The sequence below is a fragment of the Chrysemys picta genome, chromosome 17 (genome assembly GCF_011386835.1).
Source record: "Chrysemys picta bellii isolate R12L10 chromosome 17, ASM1138683v2, whole genome shotgun sequence".
Lineage (NCBI taxonomy): Eukaryota > Metazoa > Chordata > Testudines > Emydidae > Chrysemys > Chrysemys picta.
Window position 1 is genome coordinate 21,345,621 of NC_088807.1, and position 16,917 is coordinate 21,362,537.

The 16,917-nt window shown below is 55.3% G+C and overlaps 1 protein-coding gene across 1 annotated transcript; it reads left to right on the forward strand.

Moving 5' to 3' along the window:
- The first annotated feature begins 1,978 nt into the window (after window positions 1–1,978).
- Window positions 1,979–10,760, forward strand: LOC135976376 (T-cell-interacting, activating receptor on myeloid cells protein 1-like). Its single transcript, XM_065571699.1, has 6 exons — window positions 1,979–2,393; window positions 2,545–2,580; window positions 6,789–7,073; window positions 8,133–8,423; window positions 9,595–9,716; window positions 9,814–10,760. The coding sequence occupies exons 1-5, from the start codon at window positions 2,336–2,338 to the stop codon at window positions 9,714–9,716; spliced, it is 792 nt and encodes a 263-aa protein (XP_065427771.1). The 5' UTR covers window positions 1,979–2,335; the 3' UTR covers window positions 9,814–10,760.
- Window positions 10,761–16,917: the final 6,157 nt, after the last annotated feature.

A 16,917-nucleotide genomic window follows, 5' to 3' on the forward strand; every position in this document is an offset into this window, starting at 1 on the left:
TCTGAGGGCCTATTGTAATTATGCAAAGTGTGGGCCATTAATGATGGTTTGGAATCTTGATGACTCCCATTAACAAGGACCATTGTCTGCAGATGGCTGTGTTTACCTGTTAGTCTTCCTGTATGTGTGTGTGCTGGCAAGTGGGCAATGAAGTCTTGCAGTGACATGTGATCATGTCACCTGAACTGGAATCCATCTTTAACCTGGTGCTTTTCCAGTGTGGAGGGTGGAAACCCAGAGGGACAAAGGGTTCCTGCCTTATGCAAAAGAGATATATAAAGGGGTGGAACAGAAGAGAGAGGGAGAGGAGCCATCATGAAGAATCCCCTAGCTATCATCTGAGCTGCAACAAGAGCTGTACCAGGGGAAAGAATTGTGCCCAGGCCTGGAAGGTGTCCAGCCTGAGAAAAAAGTTTACTGAAGCATCTTTGAGGGTGAAATTATCTGTATTCAGTTTGATTCGACATAGATTTGCGCATTTTATTTTATTTTGCTTGGTGACTTACTTTGTTCTGTCTGTTACTACTTGGAACCACTTAAGTCCTACTTTCTGTATTTAATAACATCACTTTTTTCCTTATTAATTCACTCAGAGTATGTATTAATACCTGGGGGAGCAAACAACTGTGCATGTCTCTCTATCAGTGTTATAGAGGGTGAACAATTTGAGTTTGCCCTACATAAGCTTTATACAGGGTAAAATGGATTTATTTGGGTTTAGACCCCATTGGGAGTTGGACATCTGAGTGCTAAAGACAAGCACACTTCTGTGAGCTGTATTCAGGTAAACTTGCAGCTTTGGGACAAGTGATTCAGACCCTGGGTCTTTGTTGGAGCAGACGGGAGTGTCTGGCTCAGCAAGACAGGGTGCTGGAGTCCTGAGCTGGCAGGGAAAACAGGAGCAGAGGTAGTCTTGGTACATCAGGTGGCAGCTCCCAAGGGGTTTTCTGTGATCCAACCCGTCACACCGGCCTCCTCCCCCTCCTCCTCCTGGCCTTCGTCGGCTACAGAAGAGCCCGAGGAAGTGAGTTCCCCGCCCAGCGAGGGCAGGGCTAAGTCGGGCTGGGAAGGAGTCACGGCTTGGATGGGAGACAGGCCAGGAAATTCAGGAGGTGGGGCAGGGGACTCTGTAGGGGGCGCTCTCCCTACAATCAGGGCTGGCCCCAATGCCTCAGGGCAGCTCGAGGGGTGCTGTGCTGCAGGGGGTGGGGGGCTCCATAGGGGGAACTGTGCTGCAGGGAGCCAGGCTCAGCAGCTGAAGGGGGCAGGGCTCCCCCGGGCAGAGCAGTTGGGGGGGGGGGGGGGACACTCTCTCCTGGGCCCCCTGTCCCGGCTGCCCTGTAGGGCTGAGGGGCAGGGCTGGTACATGCGATCCGGGTTGACTCATGGACGATTCTGCTTCATGTCTCTGCAGGGAAAGGACCAGCCCCGAGACAGAGCGGGTGAGACACCAGCTCCACTCCCCCACCCCAGATCTACCTGTCCCTGTCCTGGGTTCTCTCCCTGGCTTGGGGAGGGCAGTGGGGTCTAGTGGGTTGGAGGGGGGGTGGGGGAGGGGGCTAGGAGCCAGGACTCCTGGGTTCTGTTTCTCTCTCTCTCTCTCCCCCCCGCCCCATAGGGAGTCCAAGGCTGCAGCCACAGTCTGTACATCACATATGAGGGGGAAGGGAGGAGCGGGTGCTTCCTGGTGCAGGCCACATCCTGTTGGGGGAGGACATGTTGATGTGAGGTGCAGCCTGTGTGTCGCTTTGGGATGAGTCATCTCTGCACTCTCTTGGGTGTGCTCCTGCTCGGTGACTCAGTTTCCCTTGCTGCACCATGGAGCTAGTGATCCTGCCCCACCCCAGTGTGCTGGGAGAGGGAGTTTCCAGTTACAGAGGACTGGCGACGGAACTTGGGACCCCAGCCAATGGCCTGGAGAATGGAGACCCCAGTGACAGGTGACCTGGGGGCGCAGGGTTTAGGATTGTTAAGGCTAGACAGGCCTGTTGGAAAAGGTCACGGCAGCCTGGGCACCTCTCGATGCCTCCTGAGATTGTCCCGTTCCCATCTGGTCCCCAGACTGGGCAGCTCCCATGTAGGGCTGGGAGGTGATGGGGTGGGGGGGCTGGGCAGCTGCAGGAGGGGATTTGGTTTGCTGGGTGTTGCAGGGAGCTGGTTTTGCTCTGACCGTGGTAGAATTCAGCTGGAGTTTGCAGAGAAACTTGCTAATAGGGAAGAAAGGGGACAAGTGCATCACGGGCTTCCTGGGGCTGCAGCCCCCGGCGCAGTTCCTCATTCCGCTCGCACTCGGGCCTCAGGCTGGGTGGAGCTGGGCATCGGGGTGTTGGTGGCAATGCTGAGGGGTCCCCACTGCCCCGTCATGGTGTCTGCTCTCACTGCCCTCCTCCTTGGTGAGTATTGGAGACAGCCAGGGTGTGTGTCCATGGGGAGTGGGGATCTGAGACCAGGGCGAGTGCCCATGGGGGGTGGGGGAGTATGAGACCAGGGTATAGGATTCAGTTGCTCTGGGATCTGGTCACTAATGCGCCATCTCCTCTCCAGGCTGCTGGCTGGCCGGGCAGAGCAGGGTGTGGGGAGGTGAGTATCAGTCTGTGGGGAGGATGATAACATCAAGGACGAGGGAGGGGATGCATGGGATGGGGGGAAAGAGGAACTGAGCCCTGAACCTTCCTCAAAACTCAACCCAAACTCCCCCTGTGAGCTCAGACCTGGCCCTGTTCTTCTGTGTCCTGTCCCTCCCCCTCCCCCCGAGAGTAACTAGGAACTGAATCTGGCTCCCGGGGTCTGGCGAAACAGCTGGGAGCCGTCCCCTGGTTCAAGGTCGTGCCCCCCCACAGGCTATGAGGGTGGGGGGTGGCACTTGGATTTATTTCAGCTCATACAAACGCTAACAGGGCCTGTCCATGGGCTCTAGATCCCCTCAGGGAACCAAAACATTCACGGTCAGTGCAGGCGTGGGGAGAACCCCCCAGATCCACCCCCAACAGCTCCCTCCCCTGCACTTACAGCCATCCCACACACTCCTGCTGGTCACAGACTCTATTTGCAACCCCGGGGCAGGGGGCAGAGCTGCAGGGGACCACTGGTCAGGCTCCCTGACTGGCCTCGAGTGGGGCCAGGGTGGTGGTGGGGGACTATCACTCCATAGTGGAATAGAATCGCTGGTTGTATCCCAATGACCCCATTGAGATCATTGTAGCAGGTGATGGGCCCGGCTCAGCGTCCTGGCTCCCAGCCTCACATCCAGCCAGATCCTCAGGGGGTCTCTGCCCCGATGGGATGCTCAAAGCCAGGCTTTACCCTGAGTCCTGGTTCCAGCAGAGGGGACGCCTGGCCAGGAAGCAGGGATGGAGTCACTGGGGGGTTCCCAGCCAGGGGGGGACCAGCAGCCACTGGAGATTTGGGGCGGAGGAAGGGAGGATCCCTGCCCCCAGGGGGAGTTGCAGAGCAGGGGGGCCTTTCCCACGCAACACATCAGTGATGGGTGGAGCTGAAGGTTATAAACCTCAGTATATAGTAGAGACTTACTGTGACGAAGTGGACACTTGCACAGCCCCCTACAAGTCAGTGGTGGTGCTGTGCACCGAACCCACGAGTCCTGGCTCGCATCCTCCCTGCTCTCCCCACTAGACCCTACTTCCCTCCCAGGGACAGAACCCAGAAGTCCTGGCTCCCAGCACAGAAGCCAGGGAGTGGCTGGGAGCCAGTATTCTTGCCAGCAAATTAAAGAAATATGGGTGGATGAATGGACTATAAGGTCGATAGAAAGCTGGCTAGATCCTCGAGCTCAACTTGTAGTAATCAATGGCTCCATGTCTAGTTGGCAGCCAGTATCAAGCGAAGTGCCCCAAGGGTCAGTCCTGGGATGGGTTTTGTTCAATATCTTCATTAATGAGCTGGAGGATGGTGTGGATTGCACCCTGTCAGGGTTCCCTCCCCACTCTGAACTCTGGGGTACAGATGTGGGGACCCGCATGAAGACCCCCTACGCTTATTTCTACCATCTTAGGTTAAAAACTCCCCTATTCCTTTGATTAAGTAACGCTGCCACCACCAAGTGATTTAAACAAACATTTAGGGAGGGCCGCTTGGAGCCCTACCTTCCCCAAATATCCCCCCAAGCCCCTACACCCCCTTTCCTGGGGAGGCTTGAAAATATCCTCATCAATTGGTACAGGTGAACACAGGCCCAAACCGTTGGATCTTAAAACAATGAAAAAATCAATGAGATCTTTCAAAGAAGAATTTTAATTAAAGAAAAGGTAAAAGCATCACCTCTGTAAAATCGGGATGGTAAGTACTTTACAGAATAACGAAAGACTCAAGAACACAAAGGATCTCCCCTCTAGGCAAAACCTTAAAGTTACAAAACCAGGTAAAAACCTCCCTCTTAGACAAAGGAAATCACAAGCCAAAATAAAAGTAAGCTAATGCATTCCTTCGCTAGTACTTACTAATACTAATGAAGTTGGATTGCTTGCTTTCTTGATCTGTTTCTGGCAAGCACACAGAACAGACAGACAAAGAACAGACAAAACAAAGCCTTTTCCCCCCTCCCCAGATTTGAAAGTATCTTGTCCCCTTATTGGTCCTTTGGGTCAGGTGCCAGCTAGGTTACCTGAGCTTCTTAACCCTTTACAGGTAAAAGGATTTTGTGCCTCTGGCCAGGAGGGATTTTATAGTACTGTATACAGGAAGGTGGGGGGAGGGATAGCTCAGTGGTTTGAGCATTGGCCTAGCTAAACCCAGGGGTGTGAGCTCAATCCTTGAGGGGGCCACTTAGGAATTTGGGGCAAAAATCTGTCTGGGGATTGGTCCTGCTTTGAGCAGGGGATTGGACTAGATGATCTCCTGAGGTCCCTTCCAACCCAGATATTCTATGAAGGTTGTTACCCTTCCCTTTATATTTATGACACACCCTCAGCAAGTTTGCAGATGACACTAAACTGGGAGGAGTGGTAGATGTGCTGGAGGGTAGGGATAGGATACAGAGGGACCTAGACAAATTAGAGGATTGGGCCAAAAGAAATCTGAGGTTCAACAAGGACAAGTGCAGAGTCCTGCATTTAGGACAGAAGAATCCCATGCACTGCTACAGACTAGGGACCAAGTGGCTAAGCAGCAGTGCTACACAAAAGGACCTAGGGGTTACAGTGGACGAGAAGCTGGATATGCATCAACAGTGTGCCCTTGTTGCCAAGAAGGCTAACGGCATTTTGGGCTGTATAAGTAGGAGCATTGCCAGCAGATCGAGGGACATGATCATTCCCCTCTATTCAGCATTGGTGAGGCCTTATCTGGAGTACTGTGTCCAGTTTTGGCCCCACACTACAAGAAGGATGTGGAAAAATTGGAAAGAGTCCAGTAGAGGGCAACAAAAATGATTAGGGGGCTGGAGCGCATGACTTATGAGGAGAGGCTGAGGGAACTGGGATTGTTTAGTCTGCAGAAGAGAAGAATGAGGGGGGATTTGATAGCTGCTTTCAACTACGTGAAAGGGGGTTCCAAAGAGGATGGATCTAGACTGTTCTCAGTGGTAGCAGATGACAGAACAAGGAGCAATGGTCTCAAGTTGCAGTGGGGGCGGTCTACGTTGGATATTAGGAAAAACTTTTTTACTAGTAAGGTGGTGAAGCACTGGAATGGGTGGTGGAATCTCCTTCTGATAGTTAAGGGTTAATGCCTCTTTTATCTGTAAAGGGTTAGGAAGTTCACCTAGCCTAGCTGACACCTGACCAGAGGAACCAAGGGGGGAATAAGATGGTTCAAAAGGAAGGAGGGAAGTTTCCTTTGTTTAGAGAGTTTATTTTCAGTTTTGACCGGAATGGAAAAGCTCCAGAAATCAGCCTCTTATCAAGTAGTGAGTATTAGTAAAGGGAATAAATAGGTTTATGTTTATTTTCTTTGTAACTTGTCTTGGGCATTAGGGGGTTAATCAAATTGGGTATTCTTTTGTGTAACTAAGTTTTTGCCAGGGAAACATCCTCTGTGTTTTGAATCTGTTGTCTGTGAGATCAGCTGGTATGCTATCTCCCAGAAGGTTTTCTTTTACCTTTCTTTTCTTTAATTAGAAGTCTTATTTTTAAGAACCTGATTGATTTTTACTTCTGTTAAGATCCAAGGGGATTGGATCTGGACTCACCAGGAATTGGTGGGGGAAAGAAGGGGGGGATGGTTAAATTCTCCTTGTGTTAAGATCCAAGGGTAGGGATCGGTGTTCACCAGAAAATTGATGAAGTCTCTCAAGGCTACCCAGGGAAAGGAGTTAGAACTTGGGAGTGGTGGCTGCAAAACCAGATCTAAACTGGTAATTCAGTTTAGGGGTTCACATGCAGGTCCCCATATCTGTACTCTAAAGTCTAGAGTGGGGGTAAAACCTATGACACCTTCCTTAGGGGTTTTTAAGGTCAGGCTTGACAAAGCCCTGGCTGGGATGATTTAGTTGAGGATTTGTCCTGCTCTGAGCTGGGGGCACCACAACAACCAAATACACAACAGGTTCGACTCGATGACCTCCTGAGGTCCTTCCAACCCTGATATTCTATGACTGGACTGGCCTGTCACCCGCTAGGGAGGAGAGCTCTGGGCCCCAGGGGCTGGGGTTGCTCCGTGTCTTATGCTGTTAGCCCAGGGCTCAGAGGAAACTGGCCCCTGTGGAAAGGCATCCAGGAGCCTGTCCCCAGGGCCGCCGGGTCTAACCCGCCACTGATGCCGCGTGGTGAGGACGGGCCCCAGGACTGAGTGACAGGGCCTGCGTCTCACGGCCTGTCTGCTTCCCACTGCAGAGCCCAGCTACCCCAAACCCAACATCTCCCTGAGACCCAGTGGGGGGGTCTCCCTGGGGAGAGCCGTGGACGTCCGGTGTTGGGGGGAACACCAGGGCGTGCGGTTCATGCTGAAAAAAGAGGGACGCCATTTCCCACCTGTGGATTCGAACGGGTTTGAGGCTGTGTTTCGCATCAGCAACGTGCGCCGGGAGGACGGCGGGAACTACAGCTGCTCCTATCAGAGCAGATCGGAGCCACTCGCCGTGTCGTACCCCAGCGACCCCGTGGAGCTGGTGGTGAGAGGTGAGGGGCCCGGCTCAGCATCCCCATTTCCAGCCCCACCCCCAGCCAGACCCTCATGGGGGCTCGGTGCCAATGGGACGCTCAGAGCCAGACTCTGCCCTGAGCCCTGACCCCGCAGAGGGGACCTCCAGCTTGGGAGCGGGGTTGGAGTCACTGGGGGGTTCCCCAGCCAGGGGGGAGCAGCAGTGACTGCAGACTCGGGGCAGGGAGTCTACTTTAATGCTGCCCCTTGTGCATAGGAACCTTGAGTCGCTATTTAATCCCGTGATCCCATCCCCTCTGTTCTCCAGGCCCAGCCCCAGGTAGTGCCCTGGCTGGAGCTGAATGAGGCAGGGGCTGCAGGAGAAGCGGTGGCTTGGTGGACACAGCGCTGGGCTGGGACCCAGGAGATCTGGCCCAGCTCCTGGCACAGCCACAGACTCTGTGTGATGGGAGCATGTCGCGGTTTTCAAAAGTGTCCTTCTTTGTGGGGGGCCTCAATCTTGGGGATCTCAGGCTGAGCGCCCACAAACCGAGATGCCCACAGTTAGTGGAGACCTCTGCAAACGCTGGCCTCAATAGCGCTGGATCCCTTGTGTTGCGGGTGCATGTAGGGCCCCCGCCATGAGCAGCGCCCTGTTGTGCCAGGCGCTGCATAAACACAGACTGAAGAGACAGTCCCGGCCCCTGGGAGCTCACTGAGAAAAGTGAATCTGTCTGTGCCTCAGTTTCCCATTGTGTAGAATGGGAATGATGACCCCTTCTTGCCTCCTGGGGGTCTGACTTCCAGTGTGGAGCCCTGCACTGCCAGGTGCCAAAGACCAGCCTCTGAGTTGCTTTATGTCCAGGGCAGGCCTAACACAGTGAATTAGGCTGGGGCTACACACGGGCATATGAGGATCCCGGTCTGTGGGGCTGGGAGCCCAGCTCACAGGGCCGGGGTTCTGGGTGGGGGGGACTCTGGGATCTGGGAGAGAATCTCTGCCTGGGGGGCCCTGGATCTGCCTGGGAGCCGGCTGGGGAGGCTGGGGCTGGGTGGATGGCCGGGTCTGGCTCTCACAGCCTGTCTCCTGTGCGCAGATCCGAACTTACCCAGACCCTCCATCTCTCTGAGCCCCACTGGGGTCACCAGCCCAGGGGCAGATGCCACCATCCAGTGTCAGGGGCAGCACCAGAACGTGACGTTCTTCCTGCACAAGGCCGGAGACCTGAACCCGCAGCAACAGATGGACCCTGCTGGGGACAGGGCCGAGTTCCACATCCCCACCGTGGGCCGGCAGCACGGAGGGAACTACAGCTGCAGCTACCGGAACCGATCAGAGCCCTTCGTCTCCTCAGAGCCCAGCGACCCCGTGCAGCTGGTGGTAGCAGGTGAGGAGCCCAGCTCGGCGTCCTTGTTCCCATCCCCACACCCAGCCAGATCCTTTGCGGGGTCTCTGCAATGATGGGACGCTCAGAGCCAGGCTCTGCCCTGAGCCCTGGGCCCAGCAGAGGGGACACCCAGCTGTGGAGCAGGGACAGAGTCACTGCGGGGTTCCCCATCCAGGGGGAGCAGCAGCCACTGGAGGTTTGGGGCAGACAGAGGGGGTTCCCTGCCTCCAGAGGGAGCTGCAGAGAAGGGGGCTTTTCCCAGGGGGATGCTCGCTGGGTTGCTCCTGTTCTTAAGACCCATAGAGGAGTTGGGGTCTGGGGGGCGCAATTGCTGTGGAAACAGGTCATGGTGCCCAGAGGTGGGTGGGGCAGCCCCAGATCCCCCCACTACCTCCTGCTATGCAGGTCACGGCCTGGAATTTGCTGGAGTATCCCGGGGAGGGACAGGATCTGACGGCTACACTGTGAAATTGGGCCCAGCTGGGTGCCAGAGTCCTGGGGCAATAACCCCCCTTCTTGGGCCACATGACATCCCCCTGGCAATATGAGTGAGCATTTCCCAGAATTCCCTTGGTTATTGCTTCCCCTCCCCCCATTGGGGTCTATGGGGACCCCCTGACCTTCCCCCCAATAGATGTTCTGCTGCCTCTGTCTGCTCCCTAGGCCTGGGCATCACCTGAGTGTGGGGGGAGCGGTTAACGTCCCAGCCTCCCCCATGCGCACTGCCTGGCTGTGTTTGGCAGCAGCCGAGATACCCCAGGGCTCGGCTCACTGCACAGCAGACAGGCCGGGGCAGAGGTACCTGCGGGGGTGGACAGAGGGATCCTATGGGGACAGGGAGCTGGGGTGGTTCCCTGTTCTGGGGGGCTAAGACCGTGAGGCTCTGATTGTCCCCATCCCCTGGCCCAGTCCTGGGGTGCCGGGTGTCTTGGGGGCAGTTCGTCCACCTGGGAGCCCCCTTCACCAGGGCAGCTGAGGCAGCAGGATGTGGCCTCCCCTTAGGGGTCTGGCCCTGGGGAGGCCCCAGAGCCGTGGCACCTGGGAGACCCCCAGAGGGGGCTGGGCTGGACCTGCTGGATGGGGGGGGGTTGGGGACTCCGCTCCCAGGGCAGCGCCAGCTGCTGATTTTCCCTGTCCAAGCGGCCAAGTGACTCTTCCCTCCCCCCCGCAGCAGCCCCCCTAGATTTCACCAACACCAACATCGTCCGCCTGGGACTGGTTGCCATGGTCCTGCTCGTCCTGGGTCTGATCCTGGCAGAGGCCTATTACAGCCGCCCAAGGGGGACCCCCTAGGTGAGGTGACCCCCCATTCTGTGCCCCTTGCTCCCCCCAGGGACTGGGCCTAGGGTGACTCGGGCTCCTCTAACCCACTGTCTCTCTGCACCCCCAGGAGGCTGGATCTGGCTGTGCAGGGAAGAGAATCTCCCAAGGGACGAGCCGCTTTCCCGTGGGGTGCTGAGACCCCGGCACAAACCTCCCTGCCCCCAAACACCCCTGCCTCAGAGAATCCTGCCCCCCAACAGCTCCTCACCTGACAACAGCTCCCCAGGATTGAACCTGTGATGCAGTGTGTGATGTTGCACTCCATATGTTTATGGAAATATGGTTGTGTAAATATAATGTAACTGGAATATGCTTTATGCAAAAGGTCTCTTGTACGGTATCATTACAAATCTTATGATCTACTGAGTGTGTTCATCCCATTTGTTTGCATGTATCTCTTTGCATGAATGTATCATTCTTGTATATAAAACTAGAAATATGAAGTTAACTCTGAGGTTCTCTTGTAATTATGTAAAGTGTGGACCATTAATGGTGGCTTAGAATCTTGATGGCACCCATTGACTAGGACAATTGGCTGTAGATGGTTTATTTACCTGCAAGCTTTCTTGTGGACCTGGGGGCCAGCCTGTGGTTAATGAAGAATGAGGTCTTACAGGGACATGTGACCATGTCACATGATACTGGAATCCATCTTAAACCTAGTGCTTTTCCATTTAGAGGGAGGGGTGGGAACCCAGAGAGACAAAGGATTCCCACCTTGTGCCAAAGATATAAAAGGGGTGGAACCGAACAAAGGCGACCAGTCATGAGGAATCCTCTAGTTACCATCTGAGCTGGAACTAAGAAGGACAGTACCAGGGAAAGGATTGGGCCCAGATTAGGAAGGAGTCTAGTCTGTGAAAGAAGCTTTTTGGAACATCTCTGAGGGTGAGAGTTACCTGTATTCAGTTTCTTAAATGTATTAGGCTTAGACTTGTGTGTTTTGTTTTATTATTACTTGAACCCACTTAAATCCTACTTTTTATACTTAATAAAATCACTTTTGTTTATTAATTGAAGCAGAGTAGGTGATTAATACCTGGGGGAGCAAACAACTGTGCATATCTCTCTATCAGTGTTATAGAGGGTGAACAATTTATGAGTTTACCCTGTATAAGCTTTACACAGAGTAAAACGGGTTTATTTGGGGTTTGGATCCCATTGAGAGATAGGAAACGTGCTGAGTGGTTTTCAGTTAAAGCCTGCAGGTTTGGGGGGCGTGGCCCAGACCCTGGGCCTATGTTGCAACAGACATAGTGTGTCTGGCTCAACAAGACAGGGTTCTGGAGTCCCAAGCTGGCAGGGAAAACGGGCTCAGAGGCACTTTCAGCACGTCAGGGGAGCGTCCCAAGGGATCTCTGTGACCGAACCCGTCACAGTCTGACTTTAACAGCAGCTGTGGCGATTCCAGCTCAGTTCCACTGGCTCCTCTGCCCCCCCCTCAACCCCCAGGACAGTCGCTAGCGACTCTGAGGCCAGTGGGGAGACCCCCAAATCCAGGGGATTTTTCGGCTAGAGACTCGCTCCAGTGAACAGGGCCGGGGCTGGAACAAACCCCTCATTTCATACGGCGCCTGCCACAGCTCCCCTGGTTCCTGCTCTGCTGTGTCTGTAACAGCCGGTTCCAGGGGTCAATGTGGGCTTTGCCGTGGGGCTGAGCAGATTGCAGGCTCTGGACCCCACTCCCGGCCCATGTTTAATGCTGTTCAGTGTAGGGCAGGGACTGGGGCGTGTTCGCATCTTGGGCCCTTGACTATGTCTCCACAAACACAACAAGGCGCAGAGTGATTTAGCCGCCAGCCCATCTGGGCTCCCCCATGGCAGGCATTGGTGTGGAGCTGGAAGGAGGGAGCCAGAAGTTTGAGGGAAGTAGGTTGGGGGTGTCGGGAGGGGGGTTGAGGGCAGAGAGGCCAGGATGGGGTACAGGAGTTTGAGGGCAGACAGCCTCCTTCCAGAAGGTCAGAGCCGGGGGGCAGGATTGTTGGGGTGTCAGAGGGAGGGGGTAGCCATGAGCCCCAAGTGCCCCCTGGGCTGCCACTTCTACCCCCAGCAGCCTCCCCTCTCACTGTCTCCCTCATCCTCCCTCAGCTCCAGCCCCCTCAGTCCCAGGATCCCCCATTATCTTTTCTGTCTCCGAGTCCTCAGTCTCCTGGTCACAGCTCCCCTGCCCCATAATGACCCCCACCCCACATTCACCCCTTCCCCACCATGGCTAGTGGTGAGGCAGTGAGGGTGGGACAGGCTGGAGGTGCTGGGGGGGCAGAATGGGGGAGGGTGTCACGGACTCACAGGTTGTACCCACTCTTGGTTCCATGCAGTACCTGGGGGGAACCCCCTTCAGGGTGACAGCCCTTCCCTTAGGGAGTCCACTTGCTCTGGAACCCGGGGCCTCCACTCCCAGAGGGAATAATGCAGCCCTGTTCTCTTGCCCGGAGTGACTCTCAGCCAGCGTAAAACAGGAGGGTTTACTGAGAGTTGAACACAGCACAGGAAACTCTCAGGGCCTCAGACCTGGCCTCCCTCAGCCCAGCACATCCCAGTCTCCCTGCATCCAGGTGGGTTCTGCCTGCTCCCCCTCTCCAGCCCAGAGCCCCCCTGCTTCCCAGCGGGGCATCTGATATCACCGGCCTCAAGCCTCTGTCCATTGTCTTCTCTCCAGGTAAACAGGATCACCTGGGCCTCCTCTCCCCTCTTTTGTCCTCTGGCCCCCTCTGGCTGGAACCGGCTGGTTACATCACTGGGGTCCTCTCTTCGCAGCCCATTGTTCTCCCATTGGCCAGAACCAGCTGTGACTCCTGAGCTGGGTCTCCGGGTCACCCGTCGCTGGGATATCCATTCTGCAGGCCATTGGCTGGGGTCCCAAGTTCCCTCTCCAGTCCTCTGTAACAACAAACTCCCCCTCCCCTCCCCTTCTTAAACCACTAACATCCAGGGAAACTGAGTCCCACCCCCTCCGCATGCAAACCATTGAAACCCCACCAAAAACAAAAAAAGCCAAGAAAATCCCCCACTTTGTCACATCTCTCCTCCCTTCGAGTCTGAACAGAGCAGGGTCACTTAGCCATTGACCTGGGATGTTCAGGGCCCCCACCCCGTGATAAAACATTGGCTATAACATTAGCACTCCCTCACATGGACCGCCTTCATGTCATAACCCTGGAGGAGAAGGCTCCATCTCAGCCCCTGCAGGGGTAACAGGGGAGCTGAGGGAGAGGGAAGGGTCCTGGGAGTGAACCTGAGGGGTAGGGGGTGTGAGTGGGAGAAGGTTTTTGGGTTTTTTTGGAGTTGGGAATTGTTAGGGGGCTGGGAAGCCTCCCCCATGCAGACCCTGGGTGACCTCAAGCCTCCCCCATTCAGTCAGGCACATCAGCCCCTGTCCCCGCAAACCCCGTCCCCATGTGTCCCTGCAGCCTCCTCCCCCATCCCCATCGTGGTGGCATCGTAATGCCTGTGCACAAGGGGGCAGAGTTAAGGGTGTTCTGGAAACCTTAACTGTGGTTCTGGAGGGTTTGACTCTGCAGCCTTCCTGCTCAGCCTGGCAAACCTGCCAACGTTTGACAGGAGCCGTGGCACCGTGTGAGGAGCGGGCGCGATGGGGAACTCCTCGGTTTGCTGCTTCTTGTACCGTAATTGAGCGGTGATGATGGCCTCATCCTGTAATGCCTGGTTCTAAGGGTCTTTTCTTAGCATGTCAATTAAATAAACGAGGTTCATAAGAAAATCTGAGAAAGAGAAATTCCATCCTGTGCCCCCAGTGGGTCTGTGACCGATTGCTTCACCCCCCTTTGGGCTGCCACATGGTGTACTGGGGTACTACTGAGCCCGCCTGTTCCACCAGCCTGGGCTCCCTTACACTGTCCTGCTGAGCCAGGCCCTCAAGCCTTCCCCAGCACACACAGGTAGGGACACACCCAGCTGCAGAAAGACAGACACTGAAACCAGCTCGGCGTGCGAAGCCTTCAGGTCAGGAGTTGTCCAGCACTCAAGTGCACACCCCCCCCTGGAGTGTAAACCCCAAACTGTACTGTCTTGTGCTGCACAGAGAAGGTTTGATTCTGTTCTGGGCTCTGGCAGGGGAGTGGGGTCTAGCGGTTAGAGGAGGGGGACTGGGATCCAGGACTCCTCATGTAACTGCTAAGCACTGAGCCCCTTCTGTTTGCAGGCCCAGGTTGGCAGGGCTCCCGCTGGCAGGCACCGCCCGCGCGCAGCTCCCGTGCCGGGGTTTCCTTCACGGGAACCAACGTGCCCTCAGCTGGAGCCGGTGACAAAACAAATGGCCCGTTCTCCCCGCGACCCGCCGGGCTGTGCAGACACCGACCGGGTCGCAGCCGGCGCTGAGATCCGGGAGAACGGGAATCCCAACCTGATATGCCACGGGACAGGCACCTTTCTGTGTAAATACAGGGTGTCCCTAGTGACACGGGGCTGTCGGCAACATGACCTGGCCCCCCTGACCTCTCCCCCTGAGCCCGTGTCCCCTCCCCCCACAGCCCCTCCCATTTTCAGCCCCCCTAGGCCCTGTCCCCTCACTATCCTCGGGTCCATCCCCCGTTCTGCCTCCCCCAGCCTGTGTCCCCTCAACCCCTACTGCCCCTCTGTGACAAACTGGGGGGGGTTTCTTGTTTTTTCCTTGTTTTTCCAATGGTTTGCATGCAGAGGGGGTGTGACTCGGTTTCCCTGGGTGTTACTGGTTTAACGAGGTGAGGGGAGAGGGAGTTTGTGGGTACAGGCTTTGCTGCTGAAGATTGAACTGACCCCCGAGGCGTACAGGAAACGATTCCTGGGTGTGCGCAAAACCCCAGGTGTCACTTACAAGGAGGTCGCCAACCTGCTGGGGGAATATCTCCACAAGTGGGGGAAGGGCACAGGGGCCCCTACCGCAGAGGGTGTGTATAACCTGGTGGGGTTGGAGCAGCTGTATGACATCTGCCCTCCAGACCTTAAGATGTGGCTAGTGGACCGGAAGCCCAAAGATCTGCGCAGTGCAGGGGCACTGGCAGATGAGTTTGTGGACAGCAGATCGGGGGCAGGAGGGAGACCCACATCAGGGACTCATAAGGGGAGTCACCCACAGACCTCTTCAAGGTGGGACTCCGGGAAGCCCAACTCAGGGGTGCCCGGGAATGCTGGGGCGGGGCGACCCCCCTCGTGGGACTTGAGTAGATCGCAAGAGTGAAATATCAGGACACATTGGGTGAGTCGGGGGGGGGGGGGGGGGGAAGACAGTCACAGGTGCACAGCCCCAACTGGAGCCATGGGAGCCCACAGCCCTAGGTAGGGCCCCTGCTGCAGCCCGTACCACAAGCCACCGGGCAAGGACTCATGGCCCCCACTCTAGCCCCCAGCAGAAGCCACAGGGCCAGGGGCGCAGGATCCTGGTTGCAAAGTCAGACCCAGTTGCAGGGCAGGGGAGCGAAGGGTCGCAGTTCTAGCCCTGGCTCCAACCCCAGCCGCAGAGGGGAGCCCCATAGTCCTGCCTTCAGCCTCAGCTTCCACCACTGACAGCTGAAGCAAACTACGTCACAGAGGTCTGGAATCAGAGAGTGTCACAGCCCCCCTGACTAAATTATAGACTTGGTTGTAATCCATATTTAAACATGGAGCTTTATTTGTACACTAAACAAACAACAGGGGTAAAGGGCCGGGTTTTTTATTCAGTCAATAAATCCACTTCCCAATTTGCAGACCTCTCAGACGTGCCAGAAGTCTAGTATTTCTTGGATGTCTTTGCCATTGTCATGACTTGTTTCTGGGCAATCAGAAAGCTCTAGAAGTCCTTGCAACTCATCCAGAAATTCATTTTGACAAGGGTTTCCCTCCACACCAAGTCTGTGCTGCTTCAATTCCGGACATCAGTCCATGCCCCTTTCATGATTGAAAATACACACTCTGTGTATGCATTGCTTACTGGTATACTGAGCATGTGTGACACCGGCTTGGTCATGTTCAGGAATTCAGTGCTACCGTCCTGTTTCTCAGCACTTGAGACCAGAGTTCCCCAACTGAGTATTTTCCAGGCTCCAACTTGGAGTTGATATCTTTCATGATACAGTACTCATGATAGAGCGGATCAAGATCCACTGTTTTCTGGAGGTTTCAGAGTAGCAGCCGTGTTAGTCTGTATCCGCAAAAAGAACAGCAGTCCTTGTGGCACCTTAGAGACTAACACATTTATTAGAGCATAAGCTTTCGTGGGCTACAGCCCACTTCATCGGATGCATAGAATGGAACATATAGTGAGGAGAGATATATACATACTGTGACAAAGCTCTGTACTTGTCTCCGTGGGTCCTGCGTTTCCTGGCAGATTTCGCTAGCCTCAGAGGCTCACTGTGACCCTCCCCTTAACCCTTCTCTCTCTAGAGACAAGGGTCACAGTCTACTGAGCCGTTTTCATCATAAGCCAGTGAGGGAGGTGAGGAGAAGCAACCCTCTCTCACACAGTCTCTGTTGTCTCCCAGTCTCAGTGATTAGTCAGGGGGGAGCCCAGGCCCACCCTCTACTCTGGGCTCCAGCCCAGGGACCCTAATAGTATCAGCTATGGTAGCTGACCTTTTAGGAACAGGACACGTACAATTCTCTGGACTACATCCCCACAGCAGCCCCCACTTTCTCAAGCTCCACTTCACCCTTACCTCAGAGCCTCCTTCCTTGTACCTGATATGGTGTGCGCGGCTCAGTCTCTCCAACAGCACAACTTCCTCCTACAACTCCTGACATGCGCACCCACCTGACTAACTGGGAGGCTTTTAACTCGTTTCAGCCAGCCCCTGATTGGCTTCAGGTGTCCCAATCAACCTAGCAATCTCCACTGCCTTCTCGAAAGATCTTAATTGGCCCCATGTGTCTTAATTGACCTGGAGCAGCTGCCATTTACTTATCCTGGTACCAGGGATTTGTTTAACCTGTGGCTAATATATCTATCTCCCATAACTTTTCTATGGCCATCTGACTCAATGCGGTCATCTCACTAGCTCCTGAGCCCCAGTCTGTGACCCCCTCAGCAGCGTGGGTGCCGCACTCTGCCCTAACCTGGCTCTGCGGCAGGTGCTGTGATGAACTTCTGCTCCTGGGGGAATTCTGCAGCACGGGGCAGGCAGAGAATTTTCCCCCCACAGAAAATACATTCTGCCCCAGAAGTGCTGCAGTTCCGCCTTTTCCCCACCAGGGG